The sequence below is a fragment of the Pleurodeles waltl genome, chromosome 11 (genome assembly GCF_031143425.1).
Source record: "Pleurodeles waltl isolate 20211129_DDA chromosome 11, aPleWal1.hap1.20221129, whole genome shotgun sequence".
In the NCBI taxonomy this organism is placed as follows: Eukaryota; Metazoa; Chordata; class Amphibia; order Caudata; family Salamandridae; genus Pleurodeles; species Pleurodeles waltl.
In genome coordinates this window covers 90,824,387-90,845,414 of record NC_090450.1, presented here as the reverse complement: position 1 = coordinate 90,845,414, position 21,028 = coordinate 90,824,387, and the positions used below count along the sequence as shown (strand labels likewise).

General features: G+C 43.7%; 1 protein-coding gene across 1 annotated transcript in view; it reads right to left on the bottom strand.

Annotated features, from left to right (window-relative positions):
- Window positions 1–21,028, bottom strand: part of LSG1 (large 60S subunit nuclear export GTPase 1) — a 97,451-nt gene that overhangs the window by 8,694 nt on the left and 67,729 nt on the right. Inside the window, exons 8-12 of the mRNA XM_069213163.1 lie at window positions 20,555–20,953; window positions 15,318–15,419; window positions 4,730–4,873; window positions 3,750–3,873; window positions 1,651–1,730 (exon numbers count right to left, since the gene is read on the bottom strand). Coding sequence (XP_069069264.1) covers window positions 1,651–1,730; window positions 3,750–3,873; window positions 4,730–4,873; window positions 15,318–15,419; window positions 20,555–20,953 — 849 coding nt within the window. The remainder of the gene's footprint in view (window positions 1–1,650; window positions 1,731–3,749; window positions 3,874–4,729; window positions 4,874–15,317; window positions 15,420–20,554; window positions 20,954–21,028) is intronic.

The window sequence follows — 21,028 nt, the reverse complement described above, 5'->3', positions numbered from 1 at the left end:
ATCATATAACATGTTATAAAAAGTTTAGATATCTCAGCAGCAGCCGGTGTTAGCACTATCAGGTATTTAACTCCTCTTTCACTTATGCTGCCACTGAACAGCATAGCTCCTCATCTCTACCTACCCATACAGTAAGCCTTCAAAACCCATAGAGAGTCCAGTGCCAACAGTATTTCAGTTATCCAAGTTGAGTACAATAGTAATGGTGGCTCTGTGACTGCAGGGGTAAACTACAGCAGGGGTTCTCAACCTTTTGACTTCCGTGGACCTCCACTTTATCATTACTGGAACCGGGGGACCACCACGGAATCATTTTTGGAATCCGGGGACCCTCCCACAGGGTCATTACTGAAAGTGAAGGGACTAATCTGTTAATATTATTAAATTTTTTAAGCAGGCGCAGACCCCCCTGAGGAGGGTTCAGGGACACCCAGGTGTCCCCCGACCACAGGTTGGGAACCACTAAACTACAGTGTACAGACAGGATACTAGCCAGTAACTGCCAACTGCACAAGGAAACATTTTTTTGCACCAGAGGAATTTAAAGATATGTCCACATCCATACTATGTAGCAATGAGCGCCAGTTACCAAAATCATACATGAAGATATTGGACTATTTGAGTAGGCCTATTTCAGAGAAACGTTTCTACAACTCTGTTATCCCCTATGTCTGACTTGACATTTTATCATGCCTTAGAGTCGAACGGTTGGATATATCTACCGACACAGTGCATAGAAAGCATCTGCAAATGGCAATTTACAGAGACAAATTCTGCAAACATTATGTTCACAGAAAAGCTTAGCTAAAGGTTAACTTGCAAAGAAAAACATCAGAAAATTACTTTTCACAATGGCTGTGCTTAATTGGAGTAAACATTAATTTGGTATCCTGTGAAAATTATGCCACAATGAGGAAACACATATTTAGTAGAGCAACAGAGACAGCAAACTCGAAGCCTTCACAACCTTCACGAAGGTCGAAAATTTGCAACTTCGCCTTTGAAGGACAGAGTCCTTGGTTTATTCTTACAGGTCATTAAATATTGACCTTAACCCTGAGAAGGGAAGCATTTATACAGGCACAATTTAGTTTAGATAAACTGTCTCTGTCATTGGGCAATAAGAGGAAAACAAGCTGAGTTCTTCTATGCCTTGATTTGGCAAACTCCTTTAAGCACTCTGTGGCTACCCACAACTGTCTGGTTACCGAAAATGAGATCACAGAGGGTAGAAGGAGGCACATCAGAAGGACAAATGGATACTTGGTCCTCCAGACCAGGAATGCCACAGCTGGTTGTCAAGGAAGGTATTCCTCATCTGGGGTACAGTTAGGTCTAGGGTAAAGCAGAAGGTGCTGAAGATCTAAAGACACTCCAGCATCCTTGGTGAGAGAAGTTATAAGAGCTGACTTTACTACTTATTTTCAATTCTCTGTATCAAGAATTGTAAATTCCTTCCACAACATCAAACAGATGTTCAAAAATATAGCTAGGTACTAACTGCCTAGCCGAGTAGGTCACAAACTGGCCCACTTTAACATGTACTAAGTTTTTAACTAATGAAGCAGTTCGTATAATATTAATATCATTCCAGACTGACAAAGAGTTACAAGAAAACATAAGAATAGTTAATAAACAAGCACTACTTACTGTGACATAGTCCTTCAATACATATCGGGCAGACCGTGGCTGGTCTGGTTGGCCATGAGCAGTCATAAATCCTCTCATATCTGTAAACAAAAGGCTACCAAATCACTTTCAGAAACACAAATTATAATTTTCAAGTTTGCACCTAAAATAAAGAATGTAGGGCCTTATATAGAATTTGTCGGTCAAAATGTCAAACTGTCGCAGATATCATGACGCCGTATTACAAGTTTTATAGCCAAAAGCCATAAAGCACTTGTAGTACTGCAGACGGGAAAACTGCAAGGTTTGCGACAGAATATCATGTCCCCTAAACATCAAATAAGGCCCTTAGTCTAATATGTGTAACTGAAAGTATGTCTCATCCCCATTCTTACAATTGGAATATATCTGTGAGAGCAAGACCAGCAAATAAATTCATTATTCTTGCTAGTTTCTGAGAAACATTATGAGGAACTGTGACTATGAGACTCTGGGAACATTTTGTTCACCTAGCTTATGTTACTCAGTTTACTCGTACACCCGCTACCAGAATATCAAGATAATTTCCACTCACACAAAATTCCATATTTATTGAAATAGTAAATTGCGGTGTGTTCTGTGCACATGTATCTCACGATGATCATCTGCAAGAAATACCTAAATCTACTGAGCCATTTGAAATAGAGTCATCAGCCATTTGCTATTTTGATAAACAATGCTCTTCTTGCATACACTGTTCAATGGTGTGCCTTGTGTCAGTTTACAATTTGAGAACAAAAATGGGTTAAATTGTCCTTTCATAATAAAAATGCTATTTGGGTTGGATGGTCTGTTTTGTCAATATTCTTTTAAGAGGTTTTTGGGTGACAGAGTCTTTCCCATAGGTGCCAATCAATTGGGTCCTGATAAAGGTCAGGATGATGTAAATGTGTTTTTAGGGGGTAGAGACGTCCGCGGGCTCACCTGCTGACTGACATACACTGTAGAGCCAAAAAATCTGAACTTTAAGTAGGTGTTTTTTTTTTCTTTTAACTTAAACCACTAACCAGTCGACAGTGTTGGTTTGTTGTGTCTGTAAATAGCACTGGTGTACTAATTTTAAGGTTCTGGGCGGTTTCCAAATGCATACGGTATGGCAGTAGTTTCAGTGTTTCGCAAACCATGATCCCGGTCTGCCCAAACATATGGGGTGTTGTGTTTATTGTAAGGAATTCTGAATTGCTGAATCATGTACAAATTCCTTATAGCACTTAGTTGAATATTATGCATTTCAGATGCCGTACTGAATGCGAATGGTACAAATATATACATTTATTTTGTTATTTTTATATTATTATTTTTTTTAGCAAAAAGGGCTACATATATTGATTATTGACTCTCAGTTTCAGAAAAAGGAGAAAAAAACGTAACCCTTAACTAGCAAACCTATGTACCTCGCAAAAGTGTTCAACTAAGCTTTGGTGACCTGATTTTGAAAATGAATTTCCAATTCCAAATCAAGTATGGTGGAAACAATAAAAAATACTGACGGATATGGCTAGATCGCTAGATCTGGCTATTGCATTCTCTCGAAAAAATATAAAAATTAAAGTGTCCTCATTGAGGGAAACGAAAAAAAAAAAATCGCTTACATAGATAGACATTTAAATCATATTTTAAGTAAAAAAAATTAAAGAAGCAGGCATTTTACAATAACTTTTCTATTGCCTTTAAAAAAATGTGAGAAGAATCAGTAAAAAAAAATTGGGATACAAATTACCCCTTCCTAGATTTTCAGATTTGGCAACTTTGTTTTAGAAATGTTTGTAGGTTCTCCAACCATTTTTGTACAACATTAAAAGCTGACAAACTATTGCAAAGTAAGTAGACTTAAAGGACGCACTTTTGCAGTGTCTGCTGCCTATTCCACACTGTCTAAAGGACTTCAAAGTGATAATCAGTTTGGAACCTCAGTATACAGGTGGACTTGGGTAGGTTGTTTTTCGATTTCTTTCAAATAGATGCAGGTCTTTCTGGGGTGTCTTGGGGGGAATTTGGGTAGTCCTCCAAATGACTCCGGGTGACTACCCAGTTCTGATGCATTATAATTATGTACTTAAATCACATTCATATCAGCTTACAGCCATAAGAGGTCAGAAACTCCTCCGAGGTTGGTGCACGGTGAGGGTCTTCATCCTCTCTTGGCCTTATGATATTGATTCCATATGTCGCTTCTAAAACGTGTCGAGGGATACGCTGACAAACGTAAAGTTAGTCAAGGAAAGCTAGTTTGGTTTCTACATGCAGTATTTACACGTTTTCAAATGGTTCTAGATCAGTGGTTCCCAACCTTTTGGTTTCTGTGGACCCCCACTTTAACATTAATGGAACCCAGGGACACCCACGGAATCATCATGGGAATCCGGGGAACCCCGCCTGAGTCATTACTGGAAGCTGGGGACCTAATTTGTCAATATTTGTTAATATTTTTTTATTTTCTAGGCTCTCGCGGACCCCTTGAGAAGGCTTTGCGGACCCCCAGGGGTCCCCGGACCACAGGTTGGGAACCACTGTTCTAGATCATGCAGGGAAGATACAGCAGTCATTGATACGCAGTACAGATTACTCATGTCTTTTCACACATCACCAATTAAACTATACATGTGTGTTGAACTCGGTTATCGTGTTACTACAATGCAACAGGACAAAGAGATTGGCTTTGGGGTGTCACAGCAGGCTGAGAGTCTAAGCATGGCCCTCAGGGACACAGGGGCCCTAGCATGCTTTGGGGGCGACCAGTCCCTCCTGTGTACTGCTCCACACACTGAAAATACTGTCTGATCAATATAATCAGATTAAAACTGCATTCAGCTCTAGGCCACCTGAGGGACAGTGGATCTTTAACATGCAAAGCATTCGAGGACGGAACTGGAGATGGACATCTAACAAGCAGTCTGTGGGAAGGTATGTCAGGGCTTCTTCTGAGAACACAAGACTAAACCCACTAACCAAAACAACTGTAGTAAATCATAACTTGAGTTCCGGAGTATCATACCATTTACCATAAAGCACTTCAGCATCGACAGACTTGGTGTAGCCAACCACTTAGGACAAAGGATATCAGAGAAATGGGTGGAATATGGTCTCTCATTTGGTCAATAGGCAAAATTCCACTGCAAATCATTTCCGCTTTTGTGGCAACAAAGGAAGGCATTACTAGACCAGGACAATCACAGAGGCAAAGACCAGGTTCCACATACAGCGTCTGAAAATGAAGATTAAAAAAAGCATTGATATATATTTTACTTAGTTTTATGAAAGGTGCCCATTTTCACGGAAAAAGACCAGTTTAATACTAAATAAGGAGGTTACCTCATTCATTAGATTATGTATTTCTGGCATGTCCTTTGTAGACTCTTCATTTCCTATAGTCACAGCACGTTCTGCACTAGCAACTGGACAAGTCTATGAACAATCAGTAACATCTATTATCCAAACCTAGGAGGAAGACTTCTTTGCTTGACTTCACACAGGACAGCTGTAGGAAAGTGCCACTGTTGGCATGGTTACCTACCCCCCCCCCCCCCAACACACTTTTGCCTAGTGTTGATGCCAACTTTGATTGAAAGTGGGCTGGGACGCTACTAACAAGGCCCCAGCCCGGGGTTCTTTCCCTAAAACTGTACCTTTGTTTCCACAATTGGAAGAACCCTGGCACATAGTTAAGTCCCTTGTAGAAGGTACCCATGGTACCAATAGCCCTGTGGACAGGAAAGGTCTCTAAGGGCTGTAGCATGTATTATGCCACCCTAGGGGACCCCCCCACCAAACACATACCCACTTCCTTGCAGCTTGTGTGTGCTGGTGATTAGGAAAAAGACAATGTCGACATGGCACCCCTCTCAGGGTGCCATGCCCACAAATCACTGCCTGGGCATAGGTAAGTCACCCCTCTGGCAGGCCTTACAGCCCTGAAGCAGGGTGCACTATACCACAGGTGATGGCATAGATACTGTAGGGGCATATGGTTCATGCATCTAAGTCCATTCTTACAAATTGGAAGTGCAGTGTAGCCATTTTGAGTATACAGTCTGGGAGTTTGTCATTACGAACTCCAGAGCACCATAATAGCTTCACTGAATACTGGGAAGTTTGGTATCAAACTTCTCAGCACAATGAACCCATGCCGATACCAGTGTGGGATTTATTTAAAAAATGCACACAGAGGACATCTTAGAGATGCCCCCTGTATGTTAGCCAAACTGCTAGTGTAGGTCTGACTGGCGTGTGCCAGCCTGCCACTTTTAGACAACTTTCTGACCACATGGGGTGAGTGCCTTTGTGCACTCTGTGGTCAGAAACAAAGCCTGTCGTGGGCGTAGGTGCTTCACACCTCCCCCCCTACATAAACTGTAACACCTGGCTGTGAGCTACAAAGGCTCAAGCCTCGGGTTACAGTGCCCCAAGGAACTCCAGCTAGTGGAGATGCACCCCCTCCCCCCACACACACATTTGGCGGCAAGTCAATCTGGAACATTAGGGAAAACAGGGAGGCATGACCACCCCAACCATGACCACCCCTGGGTTGTCCAGAGCTGAGGTGACCCCCTCCCTGCAGAATCCTCCATCTTGGTTTGGAGGGCAGGGACCAATAGGATTAGGTTTGTGCCTCCTCCCCAAAGGGAGTGGGCACAGGGAGGGTGTAGCCACCCTCATGGACAGTAGCCTTTGGCTACTGCCCTCTGACCCCTAAAACGCCCCGAAATCTAGGATTTAAGGGTCTCCCTGAACTCCGCTCACCAGATTCCTGGTGAACTACAAGAAGAAGGACTGCTTAGCTTAAACCCCCAGCAGAGAAGAAGGAAGACGACAACTGCTTTGGCCCCAGCCCTACCGGCCTGTCTCCTGCTTCAAAGAACCTGAAAAAACACCAGCGACGCGTCCAGCGGGATAACAGACCTCTGCCAACTCCAGAGGACTGCCCTGCACCCAAAAAGGGCCAAGAACTCCAGAGGACAGTGGCTCTGTCCAAGAAAATCTACAAACAAGGACTCACTCCGGTTGCATGAGTCTTGACTCCTGTGCACCTGACGCCCACGGCCCGTGTTCAGGTGGTCCACCCAGCAAGAGAGGGTCCCCAGGCGATTGCGAACAAGTGCCCACCCTTGGCTGACCTCTCCACGATGACGCCTGCAGAGGGAATCTCAAGGACCCCCCTGACCGCGAAGCTCAGGACGAAGATATCCAACCTAAAACACACTGCACCCGCGCCCCCAGGTCTTGGAGAAACCGACCCCCTGTGCCTCAACGTTCAGCAGGTGTCCTCTTCCTTGTCTGACCGGTGGTGTGCCCGAAACATCCCCCTGGTCATCGCCTGCAGCCTCTGAGTGACCCCGGGGTCTCCTCATAGACCAGCACTGAAAATCTGACGTCCTGTTTGCACCCTGCACCCGGCTGCCCCTGTGCCGCTGAAGGTGCATGTTTGGTGCTTACCTGTGGCCCCTTCAGTGCTAATCTAACCCCCCCTGGTCTGCCCTCCGAGCCGTGGGTACTTTCCTGCAGGCAGGCCGATTCAGAGTACCCCATCTCCATAGGAGCCCACGTTAAATTTGCTCAACTTTGACATCTGCACCCGACTGGCCAGTGTTGCCGGTGGTGGGTGTTTGGGGGTTAACTTGAACCCCAACCGGTGGACTTCCAAAAACCCAGATACTGAAACTGTAAGTGTTGTACTTACCTGTAAAACGACCCAACATTTCTTCCCCTCAGGAACCGTTTCTGAAAATTGTAGTTTCCATTTTTAAAACAGATTAACAAAGTACTGCTAATACCTGTGTTAAATACGAAACTTTTAAGGTACTTACCTGCAACTTGAATCTTGTGGTTCTAAAAATAAATTAAGAAAATATATTTTTGCTATATAAAAACAATTGGTCTGGAGCTAGGTCATTGAGTGTGTGCTTCTTCTATTGTCTGTGTGTGTACAACAAATGCTTTGTCTACCCTCTGATAAGCCTAACTGCTGGACCCCACTACCACAAAAGAGAACATTAGTATTATCTACTTCAGTTTCTGTGAAGCCTCTGGGGAAGCCCCGGACTCTGTGCACACTACATCTCACTTTGATATAGTATATACAGAGCCAGCTTCCTACAACCGCGAATAAAATGCGTTAGAATTTCAAACTCGGGTAAGTTATTTCTCTAGTACTAAAAATGAAATATTCTTGATAGAAGAAATCATGGTGACAGAAAATGCTAAGACATAATGTGAACCAGTCCTCTTGGTATGGTGGTTATGCTGAGTTTAGAAAATGAGTAATATATTTTACCGCAAAGAATCCCCACTCTGTTCCTTTCCTCAAAAAATATTTCAAATCTGTCCCCTCAAAGTAAATTATTGCTTTGGTTTTGTCCACAGCAACACCACCAAACATTTAATTCATGGAATACAAGCACCAATTTGGTACTGCCTGAAAATACAAGGTTTCAATAAAAAGCATGACCAACCAGCTCGAATTACATGTGGAGAAAAAGTAGAACAGAAGGAACATAGGAATTTCTCCTACTAACTGTTTATCTTTCACTCTATTTCCATTGATTTTAACATTGTTTGAAATATTTCCAGTTTTTCAATTTTGTAAATAGGTAAACCATCTACTAATAAGCTGGAATCACAAGTGGCAATCGCCAGGCTGACCAAGTCTGTTTCTTAATGGCAATATACAGCGAAGTATGGGGAAACGGGGAAGGCATTAGCCCAGCTATTCCTTTGAAAGAATATGTAAACACTAGGCCTATTGTACAATAGTGAGCAAAAGCCATGTCTGTTCAATTCATTCACTAACATGCTTTGTCAAATAGACTGTCAGCGTACAACCATTTTCTACTTATATAGGTTAAAAGTGGCAGTGAGCTTAAATGAAGGCAGAATGAGCTGAACCAGAACAAAACTGAAACTGCACCTTTGAGGCTCAACTACAAGTTGCACTGTGCTGAAGTAACTGTAAAACTGCATGCAATTGTACCATTACAGTACAGTAAGGGGCTCATTACGAGTTTTGAGGTCCCAAGGCTGGACCGCCAAATTCGCGGGGAGGACGCCCCCTTGCTTTATTACAAGGTTTCCTCCGGATTGACCTGGCTGACCAGCGAAAACTTGAAATGGAACGATCTGGGCTACCAGATAGCACTTGGCTCCCTTATAGGAGCCGAGTGCTATCTCGTAGCACAGAGGAGGCGGACAGCACCCTCTGAATGTGCTCTGTCTGCAAAGCCCACTGCACTTGTCCTGCTTTGTCCTTCTCATGGTGGGGAAACCACCATGAAAAGGCTGGCAAAAAACAAGGTTGTAATCAGCAGGGCGGTGCCGAGTTCGGCGCCGACCTGGCTGATTACACCCAAGACTGCTGTCACCCCGTCGGGATCTCTGATACTGACAGGGACAGCGGTCTTTAGGCGGGTCCGCCCGCCTAACTCGTAATGTGGCGTTTGGATCGCCATGGTGGTCAGTCTGCCAGCCTCGTAATGAGGCAGAGTAAATATTCATCAGTACTGTCAATTACAAGTAAGACTCCATGGTGTGGGGTATTGTGGTGTAGAGCTGATTTTTACGTTGGAAAACTACACAGAATTTCCAATTCCACAGAGTTTTAACACCTACAATTACCAACTGCTCTGAGCTCTTAGCGGATAATTCATGTATGTGGAGACCTGTGAGGGGGGAGAAAGAGTAGGGGATGCAAGGGGGAAGTTTTTCTGCTTCTACCTTAACTAAAAAAATTATTTAAAAAACAACCTACACACACAAAATGAGGCTTGCAGCTGCTGCAACCAAAGCCTTTGTGTTATTTTTTCACGCAGACTTACTTGCAGGAAAAATCAGGTACAGTTCTACCAAACCTGGAAAAAGTGATGTGAAAATACTTGCTGTAGGAAGTTGGCTCTGTATGTGCTATTTCAAAGTAAGGAATAGCATGCACAGAGTCCAAGGGTTCCCCTTAGAGGTAAGATAGTGGCAAAAAGAGATAATACTAATGCTCTATTTTGTGGTAGTGTGGTCGAGCAGTAGGCTTATCCAAGGAGTAGTGTTAAGCATTTGTTGTACATACACATAGACAATAAATGAGGTACACACACTCAGAGACAAATCCAGCCAATAGGTTTTTGTATAGAAAAATATCTTTTCTTAGTTTATTTTAAGAACCACAGGTTCAAATTCTACATGTAATATCTTATTCGAAAGGTATTGCAGGTAAGTACTTTAGGAACTTCAAATCATCAAAATTGCATGTATACTTTTCAAGTTATTGACAAATAGCTGTTTTAAAAGTGGACACTTAGTGCAATTTTCACAGTTCCTGGGGGAGGTAAGTTTTTGTTAGTTTTACCAGGTAAGTAAGACACTTACAGGGTTCAGTTCTTGGTCCAAGGTAGCCCACCGTTGGGGGTTCAGAGCAACCCCAAAGTCACCACACCAGCAGCTCAGGGCCGGTCAGGTGCAGAGTTCAACGTGGTGCCCAAAACACATAGGCTAGAATGGGGAGAAGGGGGTGCCCCGGTTCCGGTCTGCTTGCAGGTAAGTACCCGCGTCTTCGGGGGGCAGACCAGGGGGGTTTTGTAGGGCACCGGGGGGGACACAAGCCCACACAGAAATTTCACCCTCAGCAGCGCGGGGGCGGCCGGGTGCAGTGTAGAAACAAGCGTCGGGTTCGCAATGTTAGTCTATGAGAGATCTCGGGATCTCTTCAGCGCTGCAGGCAGGCAAGGGGGGGGTTCCTCGGGGAAACCTCCACTTGGTCAAGGGAGAGGGACTCCTGGGGGTCACTCCTCCAGTGAAAGTCCGGTCCTTCAGGTCCTGGGGGCTGCGGGTGCAGGGTCTCTCCCAGGTGTCGGGACTTAGGATTCAAAGAGTCGCGGTCAGGGGAAGCCTCGGGATTCCCTCTGCAGGCGGCGCTGTGGGGGCTCAGGGGGGACAGGTTTTGGTACTCACAGTATCAGAGTAGTCCTGGGGTCCCTCCTGAGGTGTTGGATCGCCACCAGCCGAGTCGGGGTCGCCGGGTGCAGTGTTGCAAGTCTCACGCCTTTTGCGGGGAGCTTGCAGGGTTCTTTAAAGCTGCTGGAAACAAAGTTGCAGCTTTTCTTGGAGCAGGTCCGCTGTCCTCGGGAGTTTCTTGTCTTTTCGAAGCAGGGGCAGTCCTCAGAGGATGTCGAGGTCGCTGGTCCCCTTGGAAGGCGTCGCTGGAGCAGGATCTTTGGAAGGCAGGAGACAGGCCGGTGAGTTTCTGGAGCCAAGGCAGTTGTCGTCTTCTGGTCTTCCTCTGCAGGGGTTTTCAGCTAGGCAGTCCTTCTTCTTGTAGTTGCAGGAATCTAATTTTCTAGGGTTCAGGGTAGCCCTTAAATACTAAATTTAAGGGCGTGTTTAGGTCTGGGGGGTTAGTAGCCAATGGCTACTAGCCCTGAGGGTGGGTACACCCTCTTTGTGCCTCCTCCCAAGGGGAGGGGGTCACAATCCTAACCCTATTGGGGGAATCCTCCATCTGCAAGATGGAGGATTTCTAAAAGTCAGAGTCACCTCAGCTCAGGACACCTTAGGGGCTGTCCTGACTGGTCAGTGACTCCTCCTTGTTGCTTTCTTTGTTCCCTCCAGCCTTGCCGCCAAAAGTGGGGGCCGTGGCCGGAGGGGGCGGGCAACTCCAGCAAGCTGGAGTGCCCTGCTGGGCTGTGACAAAGGGGTGAGCCTTTGAGGCTCACCGCCAGGTGTTACAGCTCCTGCCTGGGGGAGGTGTGAGCATCTCCACCCAGTGCAGGCTTTGTTACTGGCCTCAGAGTGACAAAGGCACTCTCCCCATGGGGCCAGCAACATGTCTCTGGTGTGGCAGGCTGCTGGAACTAGTCAGCCTACACAGACAGTCGGTTAAGTTTCAGGGGGCACCTCTAAGGTGCCCTCTGGGGTGTATTTTACAATAAAATGTACACTGGCATCAGTGTGCATTTATTGTGCTGAGAAGTTTGATACCAAACTTCCCAGTTTTCAGTGTAGCCATTATGGTGCTGTGGAGTTCGTGTTTGACAGACTCCCAGACCATATACTCTTATGGCTACCCTGCACTTACAATGTCTAAGGTTTTGTTTAGACATTGTAGGGGTACCATGCTCATGCACTGGTACCCTCACCTATGGTATAGTGCACCCTGCCTTAGGGCTGTAAGGCCTGCTAGAGGGGTGTCTTACCTATACTGCATAGGCAGTGAGAGGCTGGCATGGCACCCTGAGGGGAGTGCCATGTCGACTTACTCGTTTTGTCCTCACTAGCACACACAAGCTGGCAAGCAGTGTGTCTGTGCTGAGTGAGAGGTCTCCAGGGTGGCATAAGACATGCTGCAGCCCTTAGAGACCTTCCTTGGCATCAGGGCCCTTGGTACTAGAAGTACCAGTTATAAGGGACTTATCTGGATGCCAGGGTCTGCCAATTGTGGATACAAAAGTACAGGTTAGGGAAAGAACACTGGTGCTGGGGCCTGGTTAGCAGGCCTCAGCACACTTTCAATTGTAAACATAGCATCAGCAAAGGCAAAAAGTCAGGGGGCAACCATGCCAAGGAGGCATTTCCTTACACTTGCCCACTCTAAATCAGGCAGAACAAGGCTCCATGTGGAATTTACCTCCGCCTGACTCAGAATTGGGGCCTATGACTAGGCATGAGAATTAAACACACTACAGTTTGATTTGTGGAACAGTAAAGATAGTGTAACTCACTCTAAAACACCTTGTGAAAGTCACTCAATCTCTTACAGCAGAAGCTTCTGAAGTGGAGGGCAAAAGAGAAAAATAAAGCATCCAAGCTTTTGGCCCTGGCCCCCATCTGTTCCCTTTAATGTTTTTCCACCAAGCATGGCAATCTCGTACTCCATTTCCAACTGACACCGTCTTTGTGGACGGCAGTCAGGCCTGACTAATTTAATTTAGAGATCTGGACATCTTCTGGGACGGTCTTTGGGTCTCCAATTCTCACTGATGTTGCTGTCTGGCGTGGAGCTGTAGTTCACTGGCAGGGAGGTGAAATGACAACCCGTATCTTGGAAGCAAGGATGGTGGACTCTTGTATGGCCCTCGTAGAAAGTGTTTTGGTGTGTGATGACCAGAGTGTTACTATTACTTTTCGATATGTTGTTGCACTTAAGCAGGTAGTGGAGTGATGAGGAGTTAGAGATATCAGGCTTAAGGATTTTATTATTATGTCTTCTTGGAAAGCTGTGGGATGCAAGGACTGACTATGTAAGGCAGTGTGTTGTAGTCCTTCAAGGTGAGTAGCAGATTGCTCTTTTTGTGTCCCTGTGATCACGTACTTGATCTTGTGCACACTATCATTCTGAGGAAATAGGTTCCTGTTCTATCGAGGGTATGGTCTAGTTACACTAGGTCTATACCCTCTTTGTTCGAGGGGATGGTTTAGTTTATAGCTCGCTGTTATTCTGCATCGTCTGGTTGGGGAAAGCAAGGTCTATACCGCCTCTTTGAATTCCAAGTGAACTTGGACATTTCATATCTGTTGAGGGAGGGAATTCCACAATTTTGCCTGTTACCCATGGACTAGTAACTGGCTAATTTATAAGTGAATATTCCAAACAACATTAAATGACAATGCAATCCCTAAAATTAAAATACACTCAGCCAGGATAAGGGTTTCTGTGCAAAAATATAATTTATCAAGAAGTAAAAGATAAATTCAACATTTTAATTGTTGCACTGTCTCCCTAAAACAGCTAGCATTTGCGTGCTTTTTTTTAAATTCAATTACACTCCGAACACCTCAATACCCATTATTAATTCGTGCAGAGTTCATTTGAAGTATTTCAAGCAGACGTACAGAATAGCGAGGACATTACACCCGGGGGTATCTGACATTGACTCACTTAAGCATTCCAGTTAAGAGTGAAAAGGGCAGCCACTCCAAAAATTGATTCTTGTATGGAAATGAAAGAAGTATTGGATAGATATGTCCATTCATGGATTATATTTTTCCACAGATGTTAAATGAAAAGAGCCCTATAAAGTCCAATGACAGTTTACGCCAAGGACTGTTGGGTACCCCAAGTGGACTCAGGGTAGGTATGTTGGTGCTTTTAACCATGTAACTGGAGTTATAAATGGCGCAAACCCTTACCTTGTGAGTGATCAAGGAATCCATGTCTGGGCACCAGTAACTATTTCTCATCCTATTCTTTGTAAGCCTTCTACCGATACGGCCCTCATAAGTCAAGTCAACAATTTTCACTCTCAACCTAGTTGGAGGGACAATCTTGTTTCCCCGGATTACTCTCCCATTCTGAATGCTTAGTTCATCTTAACTCCCTAACAGGATTTCATGATTTCGTCCACATCCTGCGTACAGGACTACCCCTGGTGAAAACTTCTCTCACACTGTTCATGGTGACACCACCCTGCACTTCCTTCAAGTGCCAATCACTCTGAACACAGCCTTCTCATGAGAAAATCAGGACAATATATTATTTCATGACTTCCTCCTCCGGTTCCTTAGCTAGGGTGCAACCTAGACACAATCAGCGTCAGATGTTCCAATCCTTATTTCATGGAAAAGTTGTATCCTTCTAATCCCAATAACCATTTAGCCATTCTGAAGGCAGAGCCTTTCGCAGTAAATACATGGATTAATGGTTTAAGATCCTTGCGAACAGTAAATGCAAGCACAACAAAAAGAATTTAAAATGTCCCATGGTCCACCAGCTTGCCAATGCTCCTTTTTCAACTGCAGAGCATGTATTTTCAAAATCTGTTAAAGATTCTGTAGCAAAGGAGATCACACGTTCTTGCTAGGAGCTAGGGTCAGTAGTAAGGATGGTCTTTCTACTTATATTAAAGCTGCACAAAGTGGATGCTTTCAAAATCTCCCTCTTTATTAAATAAAGTAACTGCGTTTTGGCACTCTTGGGACTATATGTAGGGGGAATTGTTCCTGATGAGACTTTAAACAATTGACAACACTTGTGAATCCTGAGACGAAGAGTAAAATTCACCAAGACCCAGACCTCAGTTAAATCTTAGTCTTGGGGAGAGAGACATTTCTCACTGCCAAAAGTAAAAATAACAGATGGACGAAACGCTGAACAATGCAAACATCCACCCCCAATCACAAAGTTCTGGGTTTAATCTATTGTTGTTTTTTCCCCATCACGCCACCCCCGTTTGGACTCAGCCATATACAAATCCATCTTGACCCTGTTCCCATATGAACAGTCCAGCCCGAACTGCCCCTGCAACCCAGAGCTCGATGGCAAATATGATCAGTGGCCCAATGTGCTTTCAATAATTCCACCAAGTATACAGTCCCAGGCCTGACGGTTCTTATTCCAATTAAAACTAAGTGAAAGGCCCACATTCATTTTTTTAGCATATTTCCATTTAATTCTGTCGGATTTATTTCTTTGACTGTAGTGCATCAGAAACTGCGATCTTTCAAAGTTCAAATCATTGCTGGGTTTCTGGAAGTCACCTCACAATATTTACAACTACATTTATTGAGAACTTCTCTCCTTGCCATCAGTGTGCAGTTGTGAAATATAAATTATACACAAAATCTTTTTGTAGTAATAATACTCTAAACCACAATAATTTCATTTAGGACAGGTACCTGATCAACACTGTTTAAACCTGTGTTCATTTGCACAGGGAAAAGGAAACATTACGTACCTGAAAGTGTTTTGTGTGTCCTGGTGTGGCAGACACGGATACCTTCTTGTTTCCAAGGATTGTGTTGATAGTTGAGCTTTTACCCACATTTGGGTAACCAACCTGGAGAGAAGGGTCAAAGTATTTTTTTTTAATGGCGTTATTGAACGCAACTCCACAAAAGATAAGCCTCTTTATCAACTAGATTGTAATATGAACAATGCAGTTACAATAATTGCTCGGAGGACTGGGTACGCATTTCCAAAAGGAACCACACACAAAGTGTGGCAATTTTCAAAATTTCCTAAAGATTACGGTATGATTCAAGCTTTTAACACACATGTAAAAGCTAGTCATGCTACTGGTGGATTGAGGGTAGATTTAAACCTAGCTGCAAAAAACATGTGGTCTTACATAGGAAAATAAATGGACTATGCTACAAGGCTAGAGATATTAAAACTTATAATGGATTGTTCCCTTTCAAATTATGTAAACAAACTAAGTACATAAGTTAGAGGCACAATTGATCATTAAAACATAAAATTGAAATTCAAAGTATTAAAACCACTCAATATAGCACTAAACCACAGATGCAAATTAAACTTTTCTGAACTTGACAAAAGTCATCGAGGTTTTGAATTTACATTACAAAAATAAGAAACGTGACACCATCCTTTGAAACAGCCAATGGACAGGTAGATCAATATTCTAGCGGTCAGTCTATATATATATTAGACCCCACCAATTACACATCAAGTCTTACAATGCAGAGGTAATTTAAGATTTTTTTTTCTTGCTTTTTGTCGAGTGTGTCAAATAACAAATCACAAAGCGTCCATGCTAGAAAGTGAAGAAATAATAGGTCCACTACTTGCCTTTGGCTTCTGGGTGTCCAGTCTGGCCACTAGAATAAGGAACACGCAAGATGTTGCTTCAAGCACTGATAGTGGATGAAAATAGTAGGTCTGCAGTGAAATATACTCTACACTCAATTTTCCAATATAAACGCACAACCTTTGACTATCATTCGATACCGACAAGAGCAATGAAGCAACAGAATATGCTGTAAAGTCAGTGAGAATTGCAGACAAAAGAGAAAGAGTTGCTAGCAAGTCTTCACCAAATATGTATATTTACCAGTGATGAAGAAGTAGGTTTTGGTAGCAGATTGTTGATGCAGAATGAAGTGAATCCTCCTCCTTCTGAGGTGTAAGTCCACGGTGTATATAAACACAGAGAAAAACGTGTTCAAGCACTCATGGGGCGAGTATGAGCCCAAAAACACTGCAAATAGTGGGGAATCTTACATTCACCTCAAAACGGAGGAACATCAGGATGTAAAAGTGCACATCCTGGACATCTAGGAACAGCATCCATTCTAGGATATCTAAGTCTTGGAGAAGTAGATATTAATTCTTCCTCTTAAAGGAATTCAAAGCTTGTGTTCAAAATGTGAAGCAATCCTCCCTCCCTTTTAGAGAGCCTGCACAGGCTCTCTTCTAGTGTTTGATAAGAACATGGCCTATAAAACATTTGGGAAAAACGTGTGCGCTTCTTATTTCAGAATAAGCAAATGTGGGAGGATGAGGACGCAGAGAGAGGCAGAGTGGTTATAGCAAAGTGAGGAGTTCTCGGGAACAGAACTAATTCCTTCCACTGCATTAAGACACTCTCCACTCTACCCCACAAGTGTACAGAATAAAGGAAAGGGCAATCCGCTAGAAAGGCGTAATGCAAGCATGTATACTGTCACAGTGGTAGTGGGTTGACTTCTGCTGCATCAGCCATGAGGAGGAGGAAAACTGAGAAAGCAAAGAGATTCGGACATTGGTGCTGACTTAGTGAATCATTAGGTTTGTTCACCTGAAACATTTTCCCCAATTCATAATTCTAACATTTTAGATAGAATACTGTTGGCAACCCTTGCGAGAACTACCTGTGCGCTATGTAATGTACTCATGCTTTTACAATATCTGAGGATTATGCTTGAAAGCGTCCAGACCAGCTGTGTCCAATGTAAGTGCAGAAGAACCAGATTTGCAGGAAATAAATCGTGACCAGAAGAAACACTGCATTTATAGCGATAATGGCCAGACTGCCAGAATGAAAATCTGTCTCAATGAGCCTGAACTACTTGGACTTGAAATCAAGAGGCAAGTTCAGAAATGCATTTTTTTCAATGACCAGATTTCCTGGAGCAAAATGTGCTCTACTGATAACTTGGCCAGTGGGACAAAGGTCAGCTTCTTTGCCTCTATTCCGCTCACCATTGAGACTGGACAAGCTTCTAACAATCTGCCAGGATAGGGTCCTATATGATACGCAGACACCTCTGTGTGGCCTCGGAGTTCCAGAATTTGTGTCCATCTATGATACTCCCGCTCTTCAGACTGGATGGGGTTATTTAGGCCTTCTCCATCTATGCTGCCGTAAAATGGAACATCTCTGAATCCTTCAGAACTGCCACAACCTTGCTCTAATTTAAGAAACAACTGAAGACACGCCTTTCCAAATGGTACTACATAGAGACACTTTAGAGAGGAATTACCTGGTTATTGTAGCTCCCTTACCTCTTCTCTGAACAACTATTTTGGGTTATAATCTTTTCTGCTAGCCTGTGGAATGCTCTACTGGCCCCGGCTACATCTGCACCTATAAAAATAGCCACATATATGTGCATTCAACCAGTAGATTTCCTATGTTAGTGGGCGAAGAACATTCCTAAGATGATCCACATAAGGAACAGTCATCATCAGTCGTCCAGCCCACTTTTCTTTTGCAGGCCTTAATGTGGTCATTCATCTGTGTTCATTAGAGAGACAATGTTCCTTCTTCAGGAGAAAAGATTCTGGTGCCAGGGCCAAAGCATTTTCAGCCTAGAATTAGTGACACCAGTGACTCTACATCTGGGCACCAATAGACAAGCAAACCAGTGACAGACTCCGGGTAGAGAAGATGACTCATCTTTGAAGGGTTGCAAGATAAAGGCCTTTAGCATCTCAATCTCGGCTTTACTGCCACGAAGAAGGACAGAAGCTAGTCAGCATTTCCAGAATAGTTTGGCTGAAGCAGAGAGTTGTTGGATGATACATGGTGCCAAGGATAAATCCCCCTCAGTGCTTTTACTGAACTAGGACACGTGGTGCTTTAGAAAAGAGAACAGCTTTGAGCACCACCTATTCCTATTCTTGTGTTGCTTCAATGAATCCTCATTGCATCTGGATTCCCTCCTCTGCGTCCTACTCGGAGCAACTTTGTATTTCACCCTGAAGCAAGCACAAACCAGACATTTTTTCTGGCAGTCCAAACTGAGGAAAACTTCAGCATTCCTTCATGATGGATAAGGGATACATGCTACTGCACAACTCATGCTTCGGAATGATGGTCATGACCCAAGCACCACCACCATGTGCTCGCACTGGTCATCCCGATTCGAGAACAGTTTGAGAAACCTTTCAAAAACGTTACAGTTTTCTTGACAACGCAGTCAGATGCCAGTTCCCAGAAGACCTTTTGGAACTAGACAAAGAAACCTTTCTTGCACGGATACCAGGTTACTGAAAGAAGGTATTTTCTTGTAACCTGACTAGCGGGAGCTTCATCCCTACTGAGCTGTCCAATGAACAACCAGACCCCAAAACTGCAGAAGGCCAGATGAGGCGCATCCAGATTTCGAAATAATATCTTTGTCTGGTTATCTGTGCCACTAGGACTTTGTTGATAGATACTAAAGAAATTCTGAAGAGTCCTGATGTCTTCGGATTTCACACGACCACAGCTCAAATAATAACACTCCCACGGGGCTAATGTTACGTAAACTACAGTGACTGGCGTCTAAAATCCTGACAACAAACGATGCAAACACATCTTGGTGTCCGCTGGGCATGCTCATTTTACTCGTATAAAATAGTCATGTTCTTTCAAGATAGAGCACTAATTGGGCACTCAGTTTAGCGAGTGCTATTTTATTATGTATCATTCTCTTAGATTTGTAACTCGTATTGTTAGCCCTGAATGAGCAACTTTGCTGCCTCTGGAATAGCAAGGTTCTAAATGAAGTAAACTTGTTCTCCAGCTACAGCACAACTGTAGTGTTGGCCTTGGACATCGCTACTCAGAGAGGATTCTACATAGTAGACACTGGTAATAAAAACAAAAAAGAATTTAACAGAGAAGCCAGCCTGCCTCCCCCTTCTAGAATGGCAGAGGCCTTTCATTCCTGGCAGACACCCTCTCTTATTTTCTCTTCTCCTTTGTAATCTTTTCTCAGAACTGTCAGGGGGAAAAATTCAGCATCCAGTGGGCCTGAGGTTTGCGGCCTGTCCCGGTTCTTACGAGAGCAGAACCCTTACTGAATATACACAGGCGTTTCAGGTTATAACTCCTCTCACCGAAGGATTCAGGAAGGATTATTAATTTGTGAAGTTCTCTGTTCAGCTGCACTGCCAACTAATGAATGTTATTTTTACCTGGGTGGGTGGCAGAAAGTAACAGCTTCTGATGATGGTCGAATTTAGAAACAACACCTTAGATGAATCACAGATCCTGGTTTGTCCTTTTACAAAGAGATTTGCAGACATACTTAATTGAAAATTACCAGGCAGAGTTGCCTATAACCACATGGGAGAGATGAAAGCTGGTCTCCACGTCTGATTCGGGCCTTCTGTACAAAAAGCTTCTACCACTTTTCTACGATTGCATTAAAAATGCAAAAATATATATCCTCCTGTACATACCAATAAGACAGACCTGTATTAAAGCCTCACTCATTTTCTAGTGTGACGTGTACGGAGGTAATGGGCTGGTGAATTTACACAGAAGCACGTGAGGAATAATTTAAAAACCGATTCAAGATTTCTTGGAGATTAAAAAAAAAGGCAGATACTTTACTTGTCTTTTATAATCCCTATCTTTGTTCGATCACCAGACAGAAAATAGGAGCATTAGAAATACTGAGGAAGAGATTCAACTAAACCTTGAAAAGGAGTTGTGTGAAGAAACAACTAGGGGGCGCTGCGCTCTAAATTTTGTGGAAATATTCTAAACGAACGGACCTAGTTTTAGGTTTTAGAGGCAGGATGAGTCTGATTTACACATGGCTGTTCCCATAGCAAAGCCACGCTAGAATGATGGAATACAGCCACAATACTTTGTCGGCGGTTTAGAGGGGCAAGGCCAAACATCATATTGTTAACAAACGCTAAGAATGACAGAAACACTGCATTTGAAAAAGTATTAAAAGTAGATGAAGCACTTACCAGCCCCACTGTGAGCTCTCCCTTTTTAATCTTCTGTCCATCGTGTATGCCTTTAAAGATCTGCAGTAACTCGTCGCTTGTCACGAGGTGGCTGTAGTTGCAGATAGTTTTGCATTTCCGTGCATGTCTGCCCGGCTCTGGAGCATCCTCAGGGTGTTCACCCAAAGACTGTGCTTCTTCGTTCCCCCCTTCATCCTCGGAGCAGGTCTGCCAATCATCACCGTCCAAGCAGTCCTCATATTCATCGCTTTCTTCTTCTCCTGGTGGGTCTTCCTGCCCGTCGCTGGGACACAACGCCGAGCCTCTTAAACCACTTGAAAGTCTCGAGTCCTCCTCGCTACTTTCACCTTCAGATTCGGATTCACTTGGTTCTTCGATTGCATCCTCAAACTCGTCTCTCTGACACAAGAAACACGAGTGGAATTAGTGTTCTAAAAAATACAGTTGTTTGATGAAGGGGCTGGAGACAATCAT